The sequence below is a fragment of the Zophobas morio genome, unplaced genomic scaffold (genome assembly GCF_036711695.1).
Source record: "Zophobas morio isolate AGI-343-1 ecotype UQ-CSIRO unplaced genomic scaffold, CSIRO_AGI_Zmor_V1 ptg000007l, whole genome shotgun sequence".
Classification (NCBI taxonomy): domain Eukaryota; kingdom Metazoa; phylum Arthropoda; class Insecta; order Coleoptera; family Tenebrionidae; genus Zophobas; species Zophobas morio.
This window is the reverse complement of record NW_026972112.1, coordinates 11,216,935-11,241,709: the sequence shown is the minus strand read 5'-3', so window position 1 is coordinate 11,241,709 and position 24,775 is coordinate 11,216,935. Positions and strand designations below refer to the sequence as shown.

At 36.4% G+C, this 24,775-nt stretch overlaps 4 protein-coding genes across 5 annotated transcripts in view; 2 read left to right on the top strand and 2 right to left on the bottom strand.

Annotated features, from left to right (window-relative positions):
* The first annotated feature begins 920 nt into the window (after positions 1 to 920).
* On the top strand, positions 921 to 2,102 carry LOC135123925 (putative gustatory receptor 28a). Its single transcript, XM_064048784.1, has 4 exons — positions 921 to 1,050; positions 1,412 to 1,785; positions 1,833 to 2,003; positions 2,049 to 2,102. The coding sequence occupies exons 1-4, from the start codon at positions 921 to 923 to the stop codon at positions 2,100 to 2,102; spliced, it is 729 nt and encodes a 242-aa protein (XP_063904854.1).
* Positions 2,103 to 5,859: 3,757 nt separating this feature from the next.
* Positions 5,860 to 22,991, top strand: LOC135124558 (uncharacterized). Of its 2 annotated transcripts, none has more exons than XM_064049719.1 (4): positions 5,860 to 5,968; positions 14,783 to 15,039; positions 22,098 to 22,655; positions 22,703 to 22,991. In XM_064049719.1, exons 2-4 carry the CDS (start codon positions 14,786 to 14,788, stop codon positions 22,959 to 22,961), a joined length of 1,071 nt encoding a protein of 356 aa, XP_063905789.1. In that variant the 5' UTR covers positions 5,860 to 5,968; positions 14,783 to 14,785; the 3' UTR covers positions 22,962 to 22,991. The 2 variants fall into 2 exon arrangements, with proteins under 2 accessions (XP_063905789.1, XP_063905790.1); XM_064049720.1 differs by having other exon boundaries at positions 5,860 to 5,973.
* Positions 15,041 to 21,493, bottom strand: LOC135124557 (carbohydrate sulfotransferase 11-like). Its single transcript, XM_064049718.1, has 5 exons — positions 21,055 to 21,493; positions 16,628 to 16,875; positions 15,967 to 16,213; positions 15,579 to 15,907; positions 15,041 to 15,337 (listed from the first exon to the last, which is right to left on the bottom strand). Exons 1-5 carry the CDS (start codon positions 21,220 to 21,222, stop codon positions 15,190 to 15,192), a joined length of 1,140 nt encoding a protein of 379 aa, XP_063905788.1. The 5' UTR covers positions 21,223 to 21,493; the 3' UTR covers positions 15,041 to 15,189.
* A 14-nt stretch (positions 22,992 to 23,005) lies between the features above and the next one.
* Positions 23,006 to 24,775, bottom strand: part of Sha (shavenoid) — a 50,288-nt gene continuing 48,518 nt past the window's right edge. The window contains exon 9 of the mRNA XM_064049712.1: positions 23,006 to 24,732. Within this exon, the coding sequence (XP_063905782.1) occupies positions 23,395 to 24,732 (1,338 nt within the window). The 3' untranslated portion in view covers positions 23,006 to 23,394. The remainder of the gene's footprint in view (positions 24,733 to 24,775) is intronic.

Here is a 24,775-nt window from a genome sequence, read left to right as displayed (position 1 = left end):
CCTTCCCAATAAAATCAAAAACTGTAATGATTTTAAAACAGGAATCTCTTCGATTTAACGTCCAAGTAATCGAAGACTTGTCTTACGTTCATTACAAACTAAGAAACTTAGCACTTGAAGTTTGTAAAAATTTCGAAAATACTATCGCCGTATATTTGGTGGTGCTCTTTCAGAACATGTTAGAATATGGATATTTTGTCGTATTAATTATGGCCCGTGCGAAGCTAGATAATATTATTTTCTGGATAACTACCTTATTCATACATTTGTTTTGTTGGTTGCTGGCAGTGGTACACATTTTTACTCGAGTAGAAAAAGAAGCTAATAGAACGGTAACATTGGTTCATGATATGTGGAATGCTTGTGTGAAAAATGATGTCAATAAGAAACTTTATCTTCAGTTGGTGTCGGTTAGACTACTTAGTACTAACCTCCACTTTACTTTAAAAGGAATGTTGAAGTTAAATTGGACATTGTGTCACACGGTAAGTAAGTAAAAAAATTCTAATTGCTATCTTGACACGCTGTTTTAGGTGTTAGCAGCCGTTGCTACTTATATCGTGATCATGATACAATTGCATGTTTGAAGTGTTATTGGATCCAGGGTACTGACACTTTGTTTTCTTCTATTAAAATACCAAACATTTTCATGGACCCGTTATTGAAATTAATTTTGAAAGTACATTAATTTGTAATGTTGTTATTTTGATGTAAAATGAAGCCATGCAAAGGTTTCAATTTTTCACCTAATTTGTAATTGTGATTTTTCATTTAATTACTCAGTAATATTTGTTCGACATACAACTCATCAAAGAAATTAAACCATGGAATTACCCTAATCATGATCGATACATCCACAATATAACTGCGACTTTCATGGTACAAGGTTGTAACATGTGTCTCGTAGAAGACATTCCTATATGTCTGAGAACAATTTATCGCCTCTGCGGGATCATTCAGTTCACTTGCAGACCCTCCCCAAAAGTCTATTCACGAATTATTTTTCGCCTTTGTTTTGTACCGTTCTATTTATTCTATTGTTGCTGTTCCGTAATGTGGTTTACGTTTATCGCATCTCTAATAATAATAAACAGAGAATTCATGAAAATCGAAGTGCTAATGATAATTTGGGCGACTTTCACCCAAATAACGTCTCTACTAGTATTCATTTTGAGAAACCCCAAACTCAAAATGTTGCTTTTCAAGTTGGCCGAATTTCAAAACCAGTTTCCACTTGTAGAAAAAAAGAAATCGGGAAAAAACTGGCTTAGAATCTTAATTTTTGCTACAACTCTTTTATGTTTCTGCTTGATACCACCAAACGTGTACACGTCTTGGTGGGGCATTTATCCTATTCTAACTTTTTATTTCTTACCACAAGTAACGAGTTTTTTGAACCACATGTTTTTAGATAACGTGTTAGAAGTTTTTTGTCTTCACTTTAGAGACATCAATCGGCGATTGAAACAAGAAGTTAGTCGCGTAAGCGTCGCTTTAACCTTAAGCCAAACAGTAAAGTTTAAACAATTGGAAGAACTGTCGTTTCTTCATTATAACTTAGTTCATTTGGTTCTCGCAATTAATAATCTTTTTGATGTGACTACACTAGCATCCATGGTGTTATGGTTCGGAAATATCATCAGTGTCCTGTACAGTTTGATAGAGTCGTTTCTTAAAGATAACTTTCTACCCCTACAAATTCGTTTCTACTTATTTTGTAACGTGATTAATTATTTATTGTGGTTGATTATTGTAGTTCGCATGTATAGTCGCACTCAAAGAGAAGTAAAGTACCAGTTAAGATATTGTTCACTCTGACACGATTTCTTTAGGCAAACGAAACTTCTGGATATATTCACCAAATTTGGAATCAACATTTTCAGAAGAAAAATTTAAGTGAAAAAACGCGCCACTTGCAGTTGATTTCATGCAGATTGTTGAACACCAAGTTGATTTTCAACGCTAGAGGTTTTTTTAGACTGGACGAAACTTTTTTTCATATAGTGAGTATATAAAATTTTTAATTTTCACTCAAAGTTTGTTCCTAGATGATTGTTGCCGTTATGACGTATTTGGTGATTTTGATACAGTTCCGTATTTAACTCTCCGATTTAATTAAGTGACAAATAGGTATTCAACTATCTGTTTCAAAAATGAAATAAAATTTATATAACATTAATATTAGCCTTATCTGTTCACATTTATCAACGTCGACTGGTATGAACGAAAGAAGTTGCAAAAAGTTGTCTCAAAGTTTGATAAAATTGTATATATTTTTTTTTTTCATTAAATCGAAGGTTTAATACTTGTCTCAGACACAGCATTACAAGAACACTTTCGCGAATTATTTCCCTTGTTTCCATGCTTATACCTCTTGTGCTGTTCTTCCGGACATATCCCAACTTACCCAATAAGTAGTATCTTTCATCAAAACAACTTTCGCGGCAATTTTGAAATTAAATTTACTTTTCTATAACCCAATCGTCTAATTATTGTGTATTTAGTTTTGTCACACACCTGCTAGAAAAATAAAGGCAAAATTCATCATATGAGCTTACATTAATAAACGTTTCAATTATGTTTTTTTTTTAGTTTGGAAATATGTATTGTCAATTGGAAGTAGGTACCTAATTTAGCCTAAAATATGTTTATTTTAGTGGTTGTGCTATTTAGGTATTATTCCAGTACTGTACTATATCTAGATTAAAAACATTAGTGAGCGTGAAAATCAATAACGACTAGTTTCCCTTGGTCCTTTGTTACGATGATGTGTTTACTCGATAATACGCCTATATTTTTAAAGTGTGCCTATAAACTCCTGGGAATTGTTCAATTTTCGTATGACACTAAACGAAAGTCTGCAATCTATAACCGTATATTTTGTCTGCCGTTTTATTTCTGCCTCTTGTACTTATGTATGCGCTTCAACTTGAATACATTTCGGCAAGAAACTGTATTTCACTTTATCGATATCATAACAAATAGCTTGAACATAGTATATATTTTCGCCCACTTCATTTTTTTCTATATAAGAAGTGATTCTGTGAGGAATCATTTGACAAAAGTAGTGCAAATCCAAATTTCTCCCAACCCAATCGTTAGCAGAAGGCCACAATGGAAAAGAAATATTTTACTCGGACTTTTTATAATGAATTTCTCGTTCATTCCGTTTATACGAGTAGATCTAGGGACAGTGCTGTACCTCTACTACTCCTTTGACTTTATTTCCACTTTCGAATTTCTTTTCTTAGATGATCTTCTGGATGTTGTTCTGCACAAACTTCAACTAATCAATCAACACTTTCTGCGTCAAAGCGATTCAGTCGATTTTCTGCAAATTTTCCCCTTGAGCAAAACTGACAAAATTAAATTTCTCCAAGAAGAAGAAATCATTTTTCGAATAGAACAAATGCAAGCATTCTCTGATTTTCATTACGATTTAGTGAATTTATCACAAGAGCTGGTTAAAAATTTTGACGTTACTTTGATCGTGAGCTTGATCGTCTGGTTTGAAACTGCTATAGAAACAGCTTACTATGTGGCATATGTGAGTCTTCATGGCTCAGATTATTACATATTCGTGTACGGGGTCAACTTTATTTTTTTGGTTTTGCAGTTGTACAAATTTTTCTTTTTGATATGGATTTTCAGTAAAGTCGAACAGGAATCGAACAAAACCGCTACGTTTGTTCATGAGGTATGGAATAAGTATGCAATGAGCGAGAAAATTGATAACAGAGTGAGATATCTGGAAGTGGTTTCTGTGAAACTTCTTAATACGAAGTTACAGTTTACGGTGATGGGGTTTTTCAATCTAAATAGAGAGTTTTGTCACATGGTAAGAGTTTTAAAGGTTTAAACAATGTCTAAGAAAATGTTTGTAGATGATAGCAGCGGTTACTACCTACGTGGTTATCTTAATACAGTTTCGGTTTTAGAAAGGAAATGCCGGATATTGATTTTCTCAAAATAAAAAGCAGAAGAACAGACAAAGTTTTAGATTTTTTAAGACATTTTTTCGACCATAGCACGTCCTATTTGTATTTCTCTTTAACAATAATTGAAATTTGTTTGCATGTATATTTTATTCACGATCAATAGTACATTACGTGGAAAAGCTCTCTAATGATAATAGTAAAAAGTGGATGTACTTATCCCTCATTAAAATGTCCTTGCTCGAAAATACACCTACTTATTTAAAATACACCTACAAATTGTTGGGAATTGTACAATTTTCCTATAATTCTTTACCTTCATCGAACATTATTCATCGCCTGTGTTGTCTTCCTTTTTATTTGTATATTGTTTACCTCATTGTACTTTACAACGTAGCGATATTAAAGAAAGACAGTGTAGATGGTCTCATCGACAGAATCGTCAATTATAACAACATACTTTTTTTTGGCATTTATTTCTTTTGTTGCATTAGACGGTGTAATAAGTTGAAATTTCTACTCATCAGAGTAAAAAAAATTGAAATTCCCTTCGTGTCGCCGATTCTATCCCCGAAGTGGTTAAAATGGAACGTGATAAGCCTTTTAGTTGTATTTTTAGTGAACACCCCTTTCATACCATTCATGCTAAACACACCACAATCCGTAATCTACCTCTACTACGCCCCTGTATTCCTAGCTTCTTTTGAGATTTTCTTTCTGAACGACCTCCTAGATACTTTTTTCCAAAAATTCAAACTAATCAACCAGCAGCTGCATCGTGAAATTTTCTCAGTCAGTCTCTTCGAACTCTTCCCTCTAACCAAAATCGAGAAAATCAACGCACTTGAAGCCGAAGAAACAAAATTTAGAATGGAGCAGATTCAATCTTTGTCGCACTATCACTACGATCTAGTCAAGCTGTCGCAAAAAATGGCCAAACATTTTGAAATAACTCTAATAACAGCGTTGATATTATGGTTCGAGACTGTGATAGAAACGGCTTACTACATTGTGTACATGATTCTTCATGGTAAACCCAATCTGGTTATCTATGGTGTTAACTTTGCATACATTTCGGTTGAATTCTGGTGGTTTTTTTGTCTAATTTGGAGTTTTAGCCGTGTTGCGGATGAGGCTAATAAAACGGGTACGTTTGTACATGATGTGTGGAACAAGTACGCGGTTGCTGGGAGAACTGATAAGAGGATAAGATATCTTCAGCTGTTTTCTGTGAGACTGCTGAATACAAGACTGCAGTTTACGGCAATGGATTTTTTTAATTTTGACTGGACTTTCGGCCATATGGTAAGAAATCCTTTTTTTTGAAAAGAAGAAACTCATGTTGGGGTTTTAGGTGATAGCAGCTGTTACTACTTACGTTGTGATTCTTGTACAGTTTCGTTTTTAGAATACTGTGTGTAAGAGTGTAAAATACAAACTGTAAATATAGACACCAGTGAAGAATTCAGTTACTTCTTTTTCACAAATAATTCGACATTGTACATAGCAATACATTTTAATTGTAATTACACGAATTTTCTTTATAAACATATTTTTTTTTGGCAACAATTTTAGTCGGCATAACTATATTATTTGTAAGATGTACAACGTAACGCTTTGTTATTACTGTGTTAAATTAATATTTTAAATCGATTTATACATTTAATTCTTCTACTATCCTCTCCAAGAAATTTAAAAAAATCAGAGCACTTAAACTCAACTGTAACTGAAATACGATCACAATTATACCTTAAAGAATAATTTTTAATAAATATTTAATAACAATTTATCAAAACATGGGAACGTAAGCGTACATAACAGCTTGATTTCTCAATTTTTATTAGGCACAAATTAATAAAAGAAAAAAACATAAAAATTTTATATACATGTATGCAACCAACTATACACAAGAGATTATCGGTCAGTTTGGTATAGACATGTGTGATCTGGTGAAAACGATTTTAACAAAATAATTTGCTGTGTGCAAAACACTATAACTGGAAAATTAGACACTTCATTACAAGAAGAAGTCGGTAAGGTATTATTTTCAATTATTAACCTGCTTTAAAAAGTTGTTGATTATTTTGAGGTTATGTTAATTTGAATTTTCATGTAATTGCGAAGACAAAGTATGCATTTATCTATAGTGTGTTTTCATGGTAGTAGAGTGTGATGTATTTTAATGAAATTTCCAAATCAATAGAAATTATGGGTATTGCGGTGTTGGTAAAATCGGCGGGAAAATTTATCACAGACATAGGAAGGAGCGTAGACTAAGACCCAGTTTATACGAGCTCAATTAAATATTTGATTGCGATTCAATTTTTACCACGGGATTGAAGACCATGTGACCGACTCTACGCCAATCAGACGCCGCTAAAGGCCTCGCTAAACGCGTGATTAACTTAATCTCAATTAAAATATTGTATAAACCGACCCTTAAGTGTGGAAACAAGTTGTTAAATTTTGTTGGAATGACAACTATTTGATGTAATGTGATCATTGTGTTATGTTGCCTTGAGGTTTTTATTCGAAGACAAAAATCAAACCCCAATTTAAAGGATGTACAATTTTTGAAACATCTGTCAATAAAATACTAAAATTTGAACTGAATCAATATTACAACATAGGTAGCAAGAGCTGCAACCACAGTATGCATCAAATTCCAATCCAAAGGCACGAAATCCTTCGCCGTAAATTTTACTTTAGTACCTGCACATCTAATAGCAATCAGCTCCAGATGTCGAATGTATATACACAGGTCATTGTTCGTCGTGTACTTATTCCACATGTCGTGTATGTAACCGGACACGGCGTTAGCCTACAATAAAAATTATATTTTATCTTTAAAATGTGCTTTAATTTTAAAACCTCCTCTTCTGAGTCGCTCCAAAGTTTGATCAACACGTAAAGCCAAGAAATCTGAGAACCAAGCCAGATGATGTTAAAGACAAAGAATTTGAATGATTCAAAATTGTTGCTGTAATTTGCGTATATGTATAGAGTGAAGTAGATGCCGTCGATCGCTGAACACACCAAAGTAGCCATTCCTGTTAAAAATGTTACTCCGAAGATATAATTTGCTTGTTTTGCCAAACCCACAAGATCGTAATGTTGGTGGGAGATTTTTTGTAATCTACAAATTGACTGCCGAGTGAGGTGCTCTTGTTCCATTTGCAAAAGCTTGTTCACTGAGCGAAATTTTTCCTGAAGGGTACTTATAACATCCCCTACAAACACTAGCTCAAAGACGTTGGCTACTATTGGAATATTGATAGATAGCTGAAGAGGAACTGAAAGCCCTAGAATTTGGCTGCATGCGAACATTAGGTTGACTGTGGTGAGCAACACGAAGTATAATTTCAAATAGTTGCTGAGTTGTTTGGTGGGTCCTTCGGTGGTGTAGATCTTGAATAAAAGGAGTTTCAGTTGGGGTGTTCGTTTGTAGAAAACACAAAAGTTGGTTATCATACTGATAACAGACGTAGCAATCGTGATAGAGTCCGCGTAAACGAAAAAAATGTTGTTGGAACCATGATAGTTAAAAACGTCGCGAAAGACCGTGATGTAAATAATTATGTAGAAATAGAAGAGGTAACAGGGAAGGGACCAGAGGTGAGAGGTCCAAGAGGTAGTTTTTTCCGAATACTGAATTATTCCGAAAACTCTGTAGATGTGGTAAAAGTTCTGTGATATCGGTAACTGCGACCGATGGAGTTCAAGCATATTAGGAAACGACTTTTGGATCGAAAAGTGTTTTTCCGTTTTAGGTTACTTCGTTTGACTTCTAAACACTTTCGTAAATTACTGGTTGATCATTACTTAATGGATTGAGGTGTGTTGTTTCGTTTTGCGTATAAAGAAATCAATAGCATGAATGAAGAAGCCGGTAGATAAAATTGTCGAGTGATGATCACTAGTCAAAATTAAGGATTCAAGAAAGCGCCAAAGAGATATTGAAGATAAATTGGTTGTAAACGGCTAGAGTTAAGGATGACCTTGTTTGTCAGCGATAATAGTCATTTAAGTTTAATTAATTTTAATTAATTGTGGTCTTGTTGATCGAGTTAATGCGTTGCTTATTATTGTTTTTTTTATTAAACACTCAAGTTTCTGTATTGGTTAAGGATTTTTAAAAAGACGAGAATTTAACCATTGTTGTATACCTAGTACATAGACTAGAAAATGGCACATAACATAAATTGATCCAAATTCAAGGTTTCATAAATTAAGGTTATTGTTTCTTTTAATTGGGGTAATAATTTTGTTAGTGCCTATTTTCTATTCGAGTAAACATCAATGGAAATTGTAATCATGAAAAGTAAATAAACAATTTTTAAAGTCAAAAGTCATACTTCTATTAATATTAAAATTATTATTATTGTTAAAATATATTTATATGTTCTAATTTAATTAAAACTCCTGTAGTTGAGTCAAAACCTTGGTTAAAAGGTTATCAGAATTAAATTTTGAATTGTACTAATATTATCACATATGTTGCAACAGCTGCCACAATCTACAACAAAATATGAATAACTTTTTCGGAAATGGAAACAAAACTTGCCGTATATAAAAAATTACAGTTCAAGGGGAAGAATCCTTGCACTGATAAATCTAGCTTAGTATTAAGGAGTTTTAAAACAATGAGCTGAAGATGTCGTGTCTCTTGATTAACTCTGTTCGTCGACACAAGTATATTCCATATATTGTGAACGCAAATAGCGGTTTTATTGGCCTACAAATTCAAAATGTCAATCGAAGAAAAGTGTTTGCAAACTTGCCTCGTTTTGAACCTTGGTCCAAATAAAAATTTGGAAAAAGATCCACGTCCATTGGAAAATAAGTAGCGGAAACTGAATCACGTAATATGCATATACCTGATCTGATAAACGCAGACTTAAGTATGCTACGTAGTAGATTTTATTGATGACCAAAGCGAACCATGCCGCAGTATTCCATAGAGTGGTAGTACCGAAAATGCGGTTACTTTCATGCACCAGGTGAACTAGGTGGTAGTGAAGGTGGGACATTTTTTCTAAAGTTGTGATTATTTGGTTTGATTCTTTTTCGGGAATGTTGGTTTTGGACAAACGTCTACGTGCTTCTACTTCTGTCTTCTTGTTTTTGCACAAGCAGTTAATTACTTTAAATTTTTGACGAAGATCTTCCAAAATGAAACTGAGGAATACGTTATCTAAACTGCTGACTAGTAGAGGAAGATAAAAGAACATTTGGTACCCAAAGTCTGTAAGAAATCCTGTGCTGCTAATCAGAATTAAATTGAAAAAGGCTAAGAAGACTAAGACGAGGTAATGAGAATGTTCGGTTAGCTTGTTGCGTGTTTTTATCGGAATTTTTGTGATTTTGTCAATTAAAGCAACTAAATCTATGTTTCTTTTGTAATATAGTACCAAATTAGTACCCATCGATATAAAAACGATGATTTTGGAAGCGTCGTCTACGTATTGGCTAATGTTAGTAAATTCTATGTACACATTGACGTCGAAAGTGCAAAGTACTTTAATTATGTTTCCAAAATAGTAGCACCAGAAGGGAATGGGTACGATTTTGGCAACGACTTTCCACTTCGTATCAATTTGTAAAATACCAAACGCCCGAAAAACACATTGTAACCAGAAAGGTACGTAGTTTGTTAACAACATTCTTACAATGATTGCGATAATACGTTTGTTTATATTATTGATTGCTGATTCAGTTAATTAGATGTATTATTCGGTTGTTCAGTAAAGACATAGATTTAGAGTGCTTTGATGGAATTAGTGGCTCCTCCCCATTCCAAGTGAAATGAAGTTAAACACCTGTTTAAGCCATTGATTGTATTTGAAAAGTACACTTTAAGAAGTGCATTAATCAGTTGGTGAGTGTCAGTAAAAAACAATGTTTTTTTCAGTTTAATAAGCAACTTTTTTGTAGAATGATATAACAGCAGTGTTTTTAATAAAATCTTGAATATTTTCTATTTTTACTACTTTCGATGCAACTAAATTGAAGTAATGGAGAAGTGATGGGTATTTTTTTTAGTTTTATCGTATCATTTGATGTCAAATTATTAGATTAGGAGTTAAATGTGTTTAGTAAAGCTTCCTTGATTCCTAGTATGATGAAAATGATTGTAGTGTTATATGTTGTATGTAAATAATAAAAAATATTGATTCTAGAAACTAATGAAACGACAAGAAAATGGAAAAGTAGCAGTTCTTAAAAGTGTACTTATAATAATTGTACATACTCTCATTTCATCGACTCATTTCTAATCAATAAAATGTCCGATTATCTACGTATCTTATAGAAATGTTATTAACTTACAATGGTATTATATAAAAACTTAATAATTTTTCTCATTATTGTCGTAATTTGAATTATTTAGACAGTGATCTGACGTCGTGGACAACAAATGTTTGTATCATCTTGTTTTGTGTCCGAGAATACGTATATTGAAATGTTTCGTACGTGTTTGAAGCGTTGGCGAAGTTTATCAAAAATGAAATTTGAAAATTTAGAATCGTTAAACGAACATATACTCAAAATTTTGAATAATAAATTCATTAAGAGATGGGTTGTATTTATATTACTTTTTCATGTTGCTATTTTTGGTTTCCAAACATACGTAATGTATTGCAATTATAATTTGAAATTTGTCGTTAAAATGTTTCCTTCGTATTGTATAACATTCGACGTAAATAGCTGTCCATAGAACCAGTCATTAATGTTAACAGTGCTAGTTCCAGATTATTTGTGTTTTGGCGGCAACCGTGAATTTAAAAAATATGCAAGAATCTGACAGTGTTTTGAAAAACATCTCTTGGCCGCTAACAACTCGTGAAAAGTCTTCGAACACATTTAAAATGTTTTCAGTGCACATTGTCATTGTTTTGGTGATGTATTTACTGCTATTTCCTGCGGCGCTTCTGTATAGAAGTCAATACGAAAACGATGTGCTGCTGGTGAGCTCTTTACTAGAACAAGTCCTTCCGAGTCCTTGGGGAAGACTACTGCGATTCGTGTTTTGGGCAACTTTACTATTTACAACAACCTGTGCCGTTGCATTCTTTATAATGATACACACGACAATTTTAAAAATGAAGATACAATTCTTCATTCTGAACCAGGAATTTTCGACGATAGCTAAATCGAGTGCGAATTTGAAATTGTATGACTGCGATGACTACCAGAAAAATATCGGCGCAAAACTTAACAGATTCACCAAACAACACGTTTGCTTGTCGAGGTTTGTAAATGCCCGATATTGACTTTCTTTGATGTTGGGTTTCAGTTTTTTGCGAGAACTGTTGACCAGGTGTACGGAATGGGTTCAGTTCGTTGCGTTGGGGTATCTTATATCTAACATATCCATAATTTTCGTGTTTTTGAAAGTTGTCGTTAAGAAACTCCAGTACAACTTTACTATTTCTGTTCATTTTTAGAACCTAACAATGAGTGATGATGGGGTATTTTTTTGTACACTTGTTAGTTTCGCTGTTGGGAATGTGTATTTAACGTTTCTGGGTATTTTTTGGGGCGAAGAGTTACAAAAAATGGTAATATTCGGTCGTATTTTAAAAATGTTGAAGTTGATTTTTAGACGAATGGTACTTTCGATGTGATATGCGGATGGTCGTGGTACTTGTTGAACCGTAGGAATAAGAAAACTTTGATGCTAATAATGACCAATTGTAAGCAAGGATTAACGGCAAAAATGTACGGTGTTGGACCACTTGGTTACAGTACTTTACCCAAAGTATGATTCTGACGAATACAAGCAAATTTAATTGTTTGTAGATTTTTAGATTGTCGTATTCTGTGATTATTGTGTTATATCATTTCAAATGAGTACTACAAACATAAAAATGCCTCAGTAGTTTTTGTACTTACCTAGCATAATAAATTGTGCAAGTACTATTTCGTCTTTTCTATAATTGTTTCGATTATTATTTGTCTCATGTATTGCGGTACAAAAATTGTGTCAAATTTATTTTTTATAAGTATTCTTTGAAAAAAAGTGATGGCAAAGTTAAGTTTTGGATTGTGTCAATATTATCTTACAATCTGCAAGAAAATAATAAGAAAACGACATATTGTCCAGATAAAATTCTACATTCCTCGAAGCGAAATTTGAAAAAAAAATGTGTTGACCCATTTCTGGTCAATAAAGCGTCGAATTGTCTTCAAATTATCTATCGAAACGTTATTATTGTTTATGCTTCATTAGACAAAATTGCTGTGTACTGTATCGGTGCAAAAAATGTCATCAATTTTTCCTGATTTGAATAATTTAGACAGTAATCGAGCGTCGTGGACAATAAACGTTTATGTGTATATATTTTTATTTCGTATCCGAAAATACACCAAAATGTTTTTGCACGGGTTCAACCTAATAAATATTGCAAAGTACCTGCCACTGGGTCTTTCTTAAAATTGTCTGCATTCTTTGTGATTGATGTGTTCTGTTTTGTCAATTCTTCCATTACTATAAACCTTTACCTGTCTTCTGTAGCTATCGAGAGAATGAATTCTTTTCAGTTGGAGTCGAAGGAAGATTTGCAAGATTAGCTTTAATATTTTTTAGTAGTCCTAAGAATAAAAATTAAATATTGGAGCAGTTTTAAAACTCATCTTGTGGGACTTCGATTTTTTGATTATACGTTTGATCTATACGTATATGCTTAACAGGCCTCCATTTAAAGTGTTTATAAATTATTACTTATTTATTAGTGTCACATCAACGAAAATGTAAAAATTGTAGTAGCATTAATTATTTCATTTGACCAAATTACTGCTGTTAAATAATTCACACTAATTGACTATCGTTGACAACGTAAATATCAGGCCATGTTCTACGTCAACAAACATATCGAGTTTGAAAATATACTTACACAAAATTTATATTGTCGGGAACAAAATCGAATTTGGAGTGTAGTATGCTTAGACAAAAAGAATAGAACTTTCGTTTGTTACTTTTCCGTTTGGGGGCGTAACAATGTTTTTGCATTCGTGGGAGTAGAAGTCGGTTTCTATGACCGCAAAATCGGGCGAGAAACAGAACATTTGCCCTCTAGGGAGAGAAATAGAATAATTGCTCCCTAGGGAGATAAATACATAAACAAGATTAATTCAGGAGGCAATAAGTTCAGTACAGCAGCTTCAGCAGCATCACGAATTTCTTGCAATAATTTGATCGAAACAAATCACAGTTATTGTTTTTTTATTGTCGTCATGACAGGATCCAAAGGCTATTATGATTACTATTTTATTAATCATAGCATCTTTTATCAGTTGAAAGACTGTAGGAATCTGCGCGAGTGCAAAAAATTGTATATACGCCTCAGGACCGAAATGCAAATTTTCCTTTGGGGCTTTGTAGTCCTTGGGCTTCGCCCTGTGGAAAAGTGCATATAGTAGCGAGTGGCAACTCCAATAAAAAATTTACATAAAATTTATTTAAAAAAAATCTATTTTCCACTTGTTACTTTGTTAAATTTACATTAAAAATCCAACAGGTAGCAATGTTAATAAAAGAAGTGGTAACAAAGTTAAATTTTAAATTGGATAAGTATTATCACGTATGTAGCGACAGCAGCCATAACCTACAAAGAAATAACGAGTCATAAATACATATTTATGTTCAAGTAAACGGCAGTTACTCACTGTATGCAAAAAGCTCCAATTTAAAGGAAAAAAACCGCGTGCACTCAACTCTAGCTTGGTGTTAAAAAGCTTTAAAACAATTAGTTGAAGATGTTGCATCTTATGATCAACGCTGGACGTCGAAACAAGCATATTCCAAGTATTGTGAACGTGGGTAACAGTATTATTTGCCTACAAATTGAAAATCTCAATCGACAAAAAACTATCCTAGACACTTACCTCGGTCTGAATTTTAGTCCAAATCCAAAGGTGGAAAAAAATCCACGTCCATTGCAAGAAAATCAACGGAAATTGACACACATAATATGCATATAGTTGATCTGGTAAGTGAAGGGTTAAGTATGAAACGTAGTAGATTTCATTAATGACTAAAGAAAACCATGAAAAAGTGTTCCAAAGCGTAGTAATTCCGAAAATACGATTAGCTTCATGTACAAGTTGAACTAGGTTGTAGTGAAGGTGTGAGATTTTTTCTAATGTTGTTATTATATCTTCGTTTGATTGATTTTTGGAAGTATGTGTTCTAGGCAAAAGTCTAAATACCTCTACTACTGTTGTGCTGTTTTTGCATCGATCGTTCAGCAATCGAAATTTTTGACGAATACCCTCTAAAATAAAATCTAGAAATATATTATCCAAACTGCTAACCAGTAGCGGAAGATAGAACATCATTTGGTATTCAAAGTCCGTTAGAATTCCGGTGTAGCTAACTAGAATTAGATTCAAGAAGACTAAAAACATGAAGACTACACAGTGATAATTTTTGCCTAGTTTTGATTGTGTTTTCACAGGAAACTCATTCATTTTTTGGATTAGCGCACCCAGATCGTTGCTTCTTGTGTAATACACTACCAAGTTAGTACACATCGTTATAAGAGTGATTACGTTGGTTATTCTATCTACGTATTGGCTAATATCAGTAAATTCCACATACACGTGGACGTCGAAAGTGTACAGTACTTTAATTATAATACCAAAATAGTAACACCAGAATGGAATTGGTGCGATTTTGAGAACCATTTTCCATTTCGTCTCGCTTTGTAAAATGCCAAAGGCTCGAAAAACGTATACCAACCAAGATGGAACGTCATTCAGCAACATTGCGACTGTCGACTACGATAACATCAAATATGTCTATTTATCTTATTGATCGTTCAATTAAAATAAGTGTGTTGTTTCAGACAATGGATGTGGATATAGATTTAGAAGAATACTCGGATCGTATCAGTGACTTTCTTCGTTCAAACTTGCGAGAAATAAAATCCCAGAATGCCAATTTGGAAACCTCCTTAAAACATCGCAAAGAGATATCTTCCCACCTTCGAGAACAAATCGCCCAAAGTACAACCAACGATACGATTTCCCTGGGGGATATTTGGAAGAAGATCGTCAACGGCAAGTACGTGCTGGGCGTGGAAATGAAGAACGACAGCGCAAAGTAAGTACCAAAATAAAGCAAATCTATATTTAAGGTGTAAGTAACACACTAACTATCACAATGTAACAGTGCTAATAGCCCAAAATTCATAATAACAAGTTAAAATCTTAACCCATACTAGTTATCACAATGTCAAAGTATTGCGAATGCTCATCGGTAGAGCTGCGGCATTGGATTATCTTTGTTCTGGGGGAAATCTTTAAGTGTGATCGCCGCTAAGAGAGTCGAAGGGTCATCGTCGGGTTGGCCCAGTTCCAAGTAGCCCTTGAGCGAGTAATTGAAAAGTTCGAAGTCGTATCTGGAAACGAAAATGACCATTAGCGCGCTAAAAAACGGCGGATGGGAAAACTTTCGATCGGATTTGCCTCGCGTGACTTATTCGAAATAAAAAGTTCGCGATTGAGTCGTAAAAATTGATGGCGGTTGTTCCAGACGGATAAACGCCACCTGATATGTCTTCTTAAAGTTTGTTTGATTTGATTCATGGAGCGACAACGGTTTTTTGTTGATTTTTCGAAACACCCGCATTCAGTACGTACCTATATATGTGGTAAAGTTGTAAAATTTGCGACCGCGTCAGTTGCGAGTAGTATTTTCGGATTTGCCGAGCTGTCGCCCCGTGCCCGGCGTTCCTCCATTGCGGCTCGACCAACCCTTCCAAGTGCGCCTTCTTGATCAGGTACTGTTGGTCTTCCTGCAACGTTTCTGTGTGCGCTATGATGTCAAAGTCGAACATGCACGGCGTGCAAAACTCCGTGATGGGAGTCCAGTGCATGTCCAAGTTTTGATTCTGCTTGACGCTGTCCAGAAGATATAGTACGAATTCCGGAAACGTAGGCCACTTTTCGGGCTTGAAACCCTTTTGATTCTATAAGAGACGTTTATACACTCATTCAACAAAAACATGTTTTTTTGCACCACGCTTACTTTTACTTTCGGTCGGTACTTGGATATGATCTCACTCCCGAGCTTCCTGTGGTACGTATGCGGCAGCGCGAACAGCAGCTTGTCTTTGTAGGCCGAAAGAAGTCGTTCGAACGGATGACGCGTGATCAAAAACGAGACGGAATTATTGAACGCCTTCCTCAAGATCTGAAGAGTGGGCCGGGGATACTTCTGCCTGGCGAGAACCAGCGGTACCACCTTGCTTTTCTTGAGGAACTTCGGGCTGTACCTGCACACAATAATTCTTGTGAAGCGTCGTCGAATCGTAAAAAGAGTCAAATTAAGCCTGAACTTGAACACGTCTGATTTAAACCAGTGATTCCTAAACTTGGTTTCAAAAGTGATTCCCTTCTAGCAAAAATTTTGTTGGCAATCTCCTTAACATTCTTTTACTTTTATCAAATTGTTAATGTTTTCGTTTAAATATTCCTCAGGGTCGAAGAGTAGTCATGTTTATGTTCCTCGATATGCAGTAAACTTGTTAAGTAAGTTGCTTAAGTGCTAAAGCATTTTTTGTTTGATACGTTGTTATTTACGTTCCGAAAGATGGAAATAGGTAAATGTCTTAGTGGCGTTTTTCTTTAATTTTGAAAATTTCGCACCCGTATTTTGGGAACCCTTGATTTAAATTGAAACACGTTACCCTGCCAAGATGTTGAAGTTGTACATCCACGAGGTACTCGCCGCCTTGAACACGTTGCACCAGACGAGGCGGTGCTTGACGTCGATGAGGAACTCCCAGGGGTCCGGTTTGTGCAGGGAGTCGTTCCCCGGGACGTTGAGGCCCAAGTACTTGCAGGCCTTCCGGAGGTGGAGGCGGCGTCTCTCCAGCCTCTTCTCGACGGCGGTCAGGTTGTGGAGGTTGGCTTCGTGGCGCTCCACGTGCTCGAACTGGAAAAACGTAATAGGTGACCTCTTTACTTATGATATGACGAATCAATCTATCGATTCAATGGGAACACAAACACGATGCGATATTTATGTTGGTTGTATCGAGATTTTTGGGGCCACGTTGCCGATGCTTATTGATCAGAAATGGGTTAAGTATCATGAGTGTAATGAATAATGATGAGCGTCCTTGAGCAAATTGTAGTGGAGTTTTTCTGATCTATTGTGGTGCGAATTAATTCGGCGCTTTTGCATGAAGGAAAATCGATACGGTGTGGCTGAATGCGGGCCATTAAGTGAATAGAGTGACGTACGGATGTTGCTGTTTATGTGGTGTAATTAAGCTTTCCTGTTGCATTGATGGGTTTGTTTCGAGTTTGGAGGAATGTGGGTGGCTGAGTGGAGAAATGGGACGGTGGACATGGTTCACGAAGGAAAACATTAAAAGCACATTACTTAACAAGGCGAACAAATTAGAGTTTTTTGAGATAAGAAAATCATTTTCGAATTTTGTTCAGTATTGTTTATTTCTTTGCTTTCATTAGTGGAAACAAAAAAAGTCCCGAGTGGAATAGGATTCTCGGCGTAGAAACTTTTCTAATGTATGTAATTTCGTTAAAACACGTCATAACTTTGGTAACTTTGTAACAATTTAGCTAAAGCTAAATAAATGATAAACTCGACCAGAGACTCTTACAGCTGCACAAAAATTTCAAACACAGTTTCGTTTTCGGCCCAAGGGAACACATAGATTGTTCAAAAGCATGGAAATTTGCATATTTGTATTTTAACGTTATTTATTTCAAATTACCCAAAACTAACAATTATAGCGGCTGTGTCGATGTATGTGCATGTTAGATAACAAAACAAGTCTGGAATTATCGCACTTTATGTCCGCGCATTGATAAAAACTATATTTAGTGCTTCACCACTTTCCATTCTTGGAAGTCTTCAATTTCCCTGCTTTTTGAAATCGTACTACTTTCGTAACTATAGTTTTATAATGATGTTTTAATACCTAACATTTGCACTGATTATCGCCTGTAAAGAACAAATGATGGAATATTAAATGAGGAAAATATTTATTTTCGAATCATGACCCTGAATCGTTATCGCTTGTTAAATAATATCACTTGTAATAATCGAAGCGTGTGACTAGAAGAGAGGGACACTTAGTTAATCATTGTTTCAACCAGATGTTAAAACCTGTTAAGGCACTTGTTTCTGGTCACTTCCGCCGTGTGATTGCAAAATCGGGTTTAGCTTAAAAGTTCCTGGTTTTAATTTTACACGTGGAGATGGAGTGGACTATTGCTGTTGATATGGATCGTCTTATACTGCTTTCAAAATGAAGATTACTTTCAAAAATTGAAGTTCGTGAATATTACTGTAGACTGTGGAACTGGTTTCTTCTGGTTAATAACTGTGTAGTAGAAACAATAAACTTGCGGCTTTATAATGGTTTGTTTTATGCACGTTTTTTAATGTTCTAACGAGAGTCGACTTTGAATTAGTTTTAAATGGTAGTGCAGGCGACACATTATTTGTTAATTTAACTACATAGTTTTATGGGTTTCTAGAGTTGTTTGTTTCAGTACTAACAAAATGTTTATATTTATTATTACTGAATAATTATGACTATCAATTTTTGATGTCGAAGTTCAGAGATATTTTTTTGTGTACGTGTGATAAGGAAGATATACAAACTTACTGATGTCCTCTTTTGAAAATAGAATTCGATCGAAAATAAACTTTTCTCTAATACTAAATAATATCTTCTACGGTGTATTTAAATTCAAAATACCATTTCAAAATCTGGGTCTTTTAAATCGTCGCTCCTTGATTACTCAGATTTAAACTTCGACCTCGCTTTTTAAACTGTCTATAAAACACTAGTTGTCTTAATAGCTATTCTATCATATATAAATTACGGTTAAGGCACGATTAAAAAATAAAAATAGGTCTTAAAATTAAGTGAACGTTTACCTCTTTTTTACGTTTAACGTTAGAAATTGTTCATAACTTTTAGACACTAAAAGGATATTTTTCACTGGGATTTGTTTTTTTATATATATCATTTTACTAAGTGAATTACGTGTCAAGTGGTATACATAGTAGAGAAGACAAGGATATTGAATTTAATGCACTTAAAAAATTCTATTCTATATGGAAAAAAGTTGATGTCGTTTCCAAAGTGATATAGGATAATTGTGTGCTCATTTTATGAATCCTTTGGTGTTATTTTACCCTTCCAACTTTCAAACTTTTCTCGTTTGAAATAACTAAGAGATTGGAAGAAAATGGAGAAACTGGAACACTTTGTGCTTTGAAAATGAGAAAGACAGTTTACGGCCGAGATGCACATAATTTTTTCAACGACTGATGTAAAATTAATGCGGTTTTGCAATTTTTGCACGTATAGCATTCTGGGCTAAAAATTGCATGGACAATAAAAACGAAAATTATTTTTCTTACTTTTCTTACATATTCTCACATGCTACGAAAAAAGGTTTTATGGAAATCTTAATATGTTGCTGAAAAACTAAATTTGAAACAAAAAAAAATCAACAGTAAAACCAGTAACATTTTAACTGTTATCGCAATACACGTGCATTATGTAATTTTTGTTTGTTTTTATTGGTTCGCCATCTACGGAATAAATTTCAAAGTATTAATTTCTAACTTTCAGAAATTATTCATCAAACAGAAAGACAGATTATTTTTATTATCATTTTTGTGTTTACATGACTAAGAATACTTGATTTTTCTTATGTTGTGTTTCTCAGAACGGCTTTTGGATTTTTGTTATTTTATAAATATTGACAAAAATATAGCAGAACATAGTAACAAAAATCACAAGAGAATGCTCCTTTTTTGTGGTTTAAGCGTTGTCATTTCTTGCTGAATATCAAATATTAGGGTTCGTCCTTATCGTGTGGTTTCCCGACTTCTTGTGGTAAACGTGTCTGTCTGTGTTATTAGATTTTAGAGAATCTTTTTTAGATGTCAAATAGTTTCCTAACCTAAACCGCGAGTATGCTAGAGGTAAAATAATTTAAGAATGGCACAGTATAAACATGTACAAAAGACGAGAACAAGACTGGACGAGTCCACCTTGAAAAATAAAGGAATAAGCTGATTACCGGACTTTATTTTTGTATGAAATTATATCAAAAACACTTTTGTATTCATCTGATATGTGTTTTTTATTTTGGGCACTATGTTGTTTGAACTAAATCAGCAGTTAAAGTACATATTTTGAAGCTAAGCTGTTAATACCATTGTGTTTATCTTGTAACTTTTCCTTTACGCTGTTTGTTATCAGTTGGAACTAATACCAAAAACAATTTAAAAATGTTAAAACAACATAACATAACAAGAATACGTAAAATTTTTAAGTAAATAATTATTATTAGTAGTTTCCATTTAAAAATGTTGTAAAAGCGAATTTGGGTAGGCCACTGTTCAGACTTTACATATCAATTGCCGCGCAGCATTTGATGACAATGCTATTCTCAAATTATTTCACTTCTAGTTGAATGGATTCTAATTTCATTGTTTGTTTCAATTGTTTCTTTAATCCTATCTAAAAAATGTTGTCCTTATCTTAGTCTTTGTGTAGCTCAGAAAGTCCGACTCAACACAAAACAGTTTCCAAAAGTTACCTGATTTGAAAAATGTAGTAGATAAATGAGAATACTATTTATTTAATTTTAACAGAAATGAAAAATAACATTAAATTGTGTTACACGTGAGGTAACGCATTGTTTTCAGGTCTCATGTGATTACACAACTGAGCTAGTGCCTCGTTATGAATACACTTTACACGCGTATGGCAATTGTGCTTTTATCTCATTTGTAATTATTTTAATTTCATATTTCTCATATAATTTGAATCTAAAATAATTTTTATCTGCCAGACATTTGTTTCTTAATGTGTAATTTTGTGTAAAACTTTATTTTTTCTAACTTTATTTTTTCTTAATTAATATGTACATTTTGCCATTATTTCTTTCGTACTGTAATAAGTCACTTAATCAATCGTGCCAGTTTCAACATAGTTTTCTCGTTTTTTTCGCCCTCGGCCCAACATATGTTCGAAAGTAAACTCGAACCAATTCGAAAAACAGGCGCCTCGTCACCACCCCCCGTCACCGGAACATCCCCCTCCCCCTCACTAACCTGCGGCCTGACGAACGCCGTCTGCCTCACCGGCCTCATGTAGCTGTCCGTGGTGACGATCAGCACCAGCAGCACCGGCACCACGCAGATGGTGGCGAAGAAGACGACGCACCTCCTCACCGCCCTCCACGCGCTCTCGTCCGCCCTCTTGCGCCTCCGCAGCCTCATCGTGTGGACGCGGCGCGCCGTCCCGCCATTCCACTACATCCACGCATCGGCGATCGAACAGGGGCTCGGATTCATGGGTTACCTAATGGAAGACTCTTGGTTGCGGTGGTGATTATGTCACTGGGTTGCGGGACCGTCTCTACGAGTCCGCTCGGCTCATGTCGGGACAAGCGCCGCTTTCTACCTGCTCCGGCGTGGACGTGCCGCTCGACCGCACTGCAGCACTGCCGAGTCCTGCTGGTCGATGGGTCGCGCCGATTCTGCGTGTCGGGGCGCCGCCGACGGGGGATGTTTAATGACCTGATTTAGGACTGCGGAATTGCGGATTTGCCGTGTTTCGGACGGGTGGCGGGAGGGGGCGGTCGCTGGAGGACCACTGTTTAATTGTGTACTTGTTTGTTTATTTATTTGTTGTCGTATTATGCAACGATGGGGCTATTTTGGGAGGTGGCTCTCTTATCAAGCAGTTCGAACTGGAACACTTTATAACGATTTTCCAGCAAGTCAGGCGATATTTGGGCATTCGTCGGATGTATTCGCATAGGGAGACTTGCATTCATGCGTCACGTGTTTAAAAATCATCCATAACGATGTATTATTGGTTGCATAAGCCGTACTCGTTTGCTTGTTACTATCGTTAATTACATCTTGCGGTTCCTAAAGTCTAGGTCGCGAACCCCTTGACGACAAGATTTTCAAAATAAAGAGAAAATACCATTAAGACATGTATTTTCATTTTTTTGGAACGCAAGATGCAGAAAAACAGTGTATACTTTGCTTAAAAGTGTCTAATAAGCGCTATAAATCGGGCCACTGTAGTGTTTATCAGGAAGGTCTGATTAGTTTATCCTACCTAATTCGTTTATTTCTTGCAGTGTTTTGGACAACTTCACGGTAACGCTCGTCTGGGATTCTTCGTCATCTCTTACTTACCAGTTCTATTTCCTTTCCAACGCGTCCACAGATTTCTTAAAACCTACTTCCCAAATCACTCATTCCGGTCAAATTATATTAATCCTTGACCTTCCCCTTTTCGTCGAGCAGCTGTTTTACACAATTTCGGGATCTATCGCTTTTCGGCTGAATGACAAAAAAATTAATCTAAAATTCCCAGCACATATTCAGTTGAGACCGCAGGACGTCACAGACAATGTTGTTGTAGTTCATTTGTATAAAGTAATCGACGGTACTATTAATGACATCCACGCACTAGCCTTTAGCAGCCAAAAACAAGAGTTTGTTGTGGTAATTCAAGAAAGATTGGGTCGTTCCTTGGAGGATATATTCGAAGCCGAATGCGCCTTACGCCAAATTAACTTAGAAACCCCAAAAAAATATTTTTTGGTGTATAAAATTAGTCCAGTACTTGATGGTGTATTGATCGAAGTTGAGGAGAGCTTGGGACGTGAGATGGTACTTAACACCTACTGCAAGTGAGTTTTTTTGTTTCTTGTGATACCAGTTAGAGGTACTATTGTAGGAACTCTGAGGTAACGGTCGCACTTCTTCATTACCTACATACCCATATTATCGGAGCAGTTATCATTCCAAAGTCACCGTATCAACCAGATTTAGGTCTCGAAGAGCTTACCCAACTCGCTCGAGATTCATTATCGAATGAAATCGAGAAGTTGAAGGAGTACAGAAGCGATTTAAGACAGTTGAGGAAGCAAATAGCAAGTTCGGAGCACCAAACTGACCTTCTAATGGTTTGCATCAATGAAAAACTTTCTAGTTAACACGAATATATTACTATATTGATAACAAAATATACATCATTTCTGTAACCGCTTAACCCCATCACCCCTAACCGTCCCACCACATGCAGTACGGCCCCCAAATCCCAACTTTATACAACACAGGTACGTGGAAGCTGCACGTTACGCCATCTGCAAATTCATATATACATGTGTTGACTCCTACGTCTACAATAAATATATCTATATATATAAAACATAAATACTACATAAAAAAATATTGCACGTGAATATTGCACGCGTTGCCTTAAGGTACTCGATTACATTGCACTTTAAACCTATCCTAAATTATTTGGCTGTAGCTGTCTTCACAGCAGTCAGTGTTGCCGACCTACCAACCTACTACTACCTAATATTGCACTTCCGGCCCGCTTAACCTATATCACACAGGACGTGAAGAGAGAGAAAATGGCGACTAAGAAAACTCACTAACTATAAGTATTTTGCTCAGCGGCTCCTTCATGCTGTCGACACCGCTGTCCATCGACCCGTAGGCGACACAACTTGGTTTGCGAAAACTCCCGAAGAATACCGAATGCGTTTCGACGCTCTCCGCCCCGGACTCGCTGTGCCCGTCCACGCTGTCTTCGCTGTCGCTCTTTGCCTTCGGGGAACCACTGGAATCGCTGAGATAGCCCGGATCCTCCTGTTTGCGCCACGTCGCGTCAGGAGTGCCAACCTTATCCACACCGCTGCTGGCACTCCTGCCAATCACGTTTTTTGGCGGTAGCGGCGGTTTGTCGTCGTCGGGAACGACCTTCCGGGGCGGCTTGGGCCTCTCATAGATGGGCGAAGCGTCGTGCGGTGGCGGCGGGATCAAGTCGGGGGGCACGACATTGGCGAGGCACGTGAGGCGGCGCTGGCGCTTGCAGTGGCGCTCCTCCAGAGTGAGCAACCGCCCATCGGCCTGCCTATTCCGCTTAGTTTTGGCCTCGTAGATCTCGCGAAGGCTGCCGAAGACGCGGTTGAAGTTACCGGCGCTGTGCGGCGGAGGCGGGGAGGGGTTTTTCTTGAAGCTGCCATTGCTGCGGAGGAGAATTCGCGACGGCCGTTCCAGCGAGTCGATGAACTCGTCGTCGAATTTCGAGTCGTTTTTGAACTTGAGTTTGGAGGGTTTGCGGTCCAAAGTGTCGGGTTCGAAGCCGTCGGAGTCGTGCACTGGGATGTAGTGGTCGGCACAGTCTTTCACTTCGATGAGGAGCTTCCCGGGTTTCTCGCCGTCTTCGTAGCGGACCTTCAGCGTGCGGCGCTCGAACGTCGAGCAATTAGAATCACTAGGAGAGGAAGGGGCGCTGCCGTAGTTGTAACCGTTGTTCACGTATACCTCGCTAACGAGACTGTAACCGTTGCTGCGTTGCAGTAGCTCTGGTAGTTTGTAAAAGTTCTGTTTTTTCAGCGACCCCTTCTTCAACACGATGAGTTCGTAGTCATGTTCGTCGTCGCGGGCGTCTGGGTCGAGTTTAGCTACGGTCATGTTACCGGGATTCTTGTTAAGTACAGCGTTCCGTATCGTCATTTCTTCGTCCATCGGTAAAGCGGCGCTCAAGCTGGGGCTCGGTTGCGAGGATAACTCTCCGTATTCCGTCGGAGTGCTGAAGCCTTGATTTGCCGCTGATCGCTCGAGACTGTCGGTCTCGTAGTCTATCCTTCGTTTCGACGATTCGGGACTAGAATCCGTTCCGATACCTCTCTGCGTTGTCAGTTCTTCGATCACCGCCTTCATTTGCTTCTTCGTGAGAGTGGGTATCCGCACCTGTTGGAAATATGTTTAGTGTTGTCTGCAATTTACCCTTCTA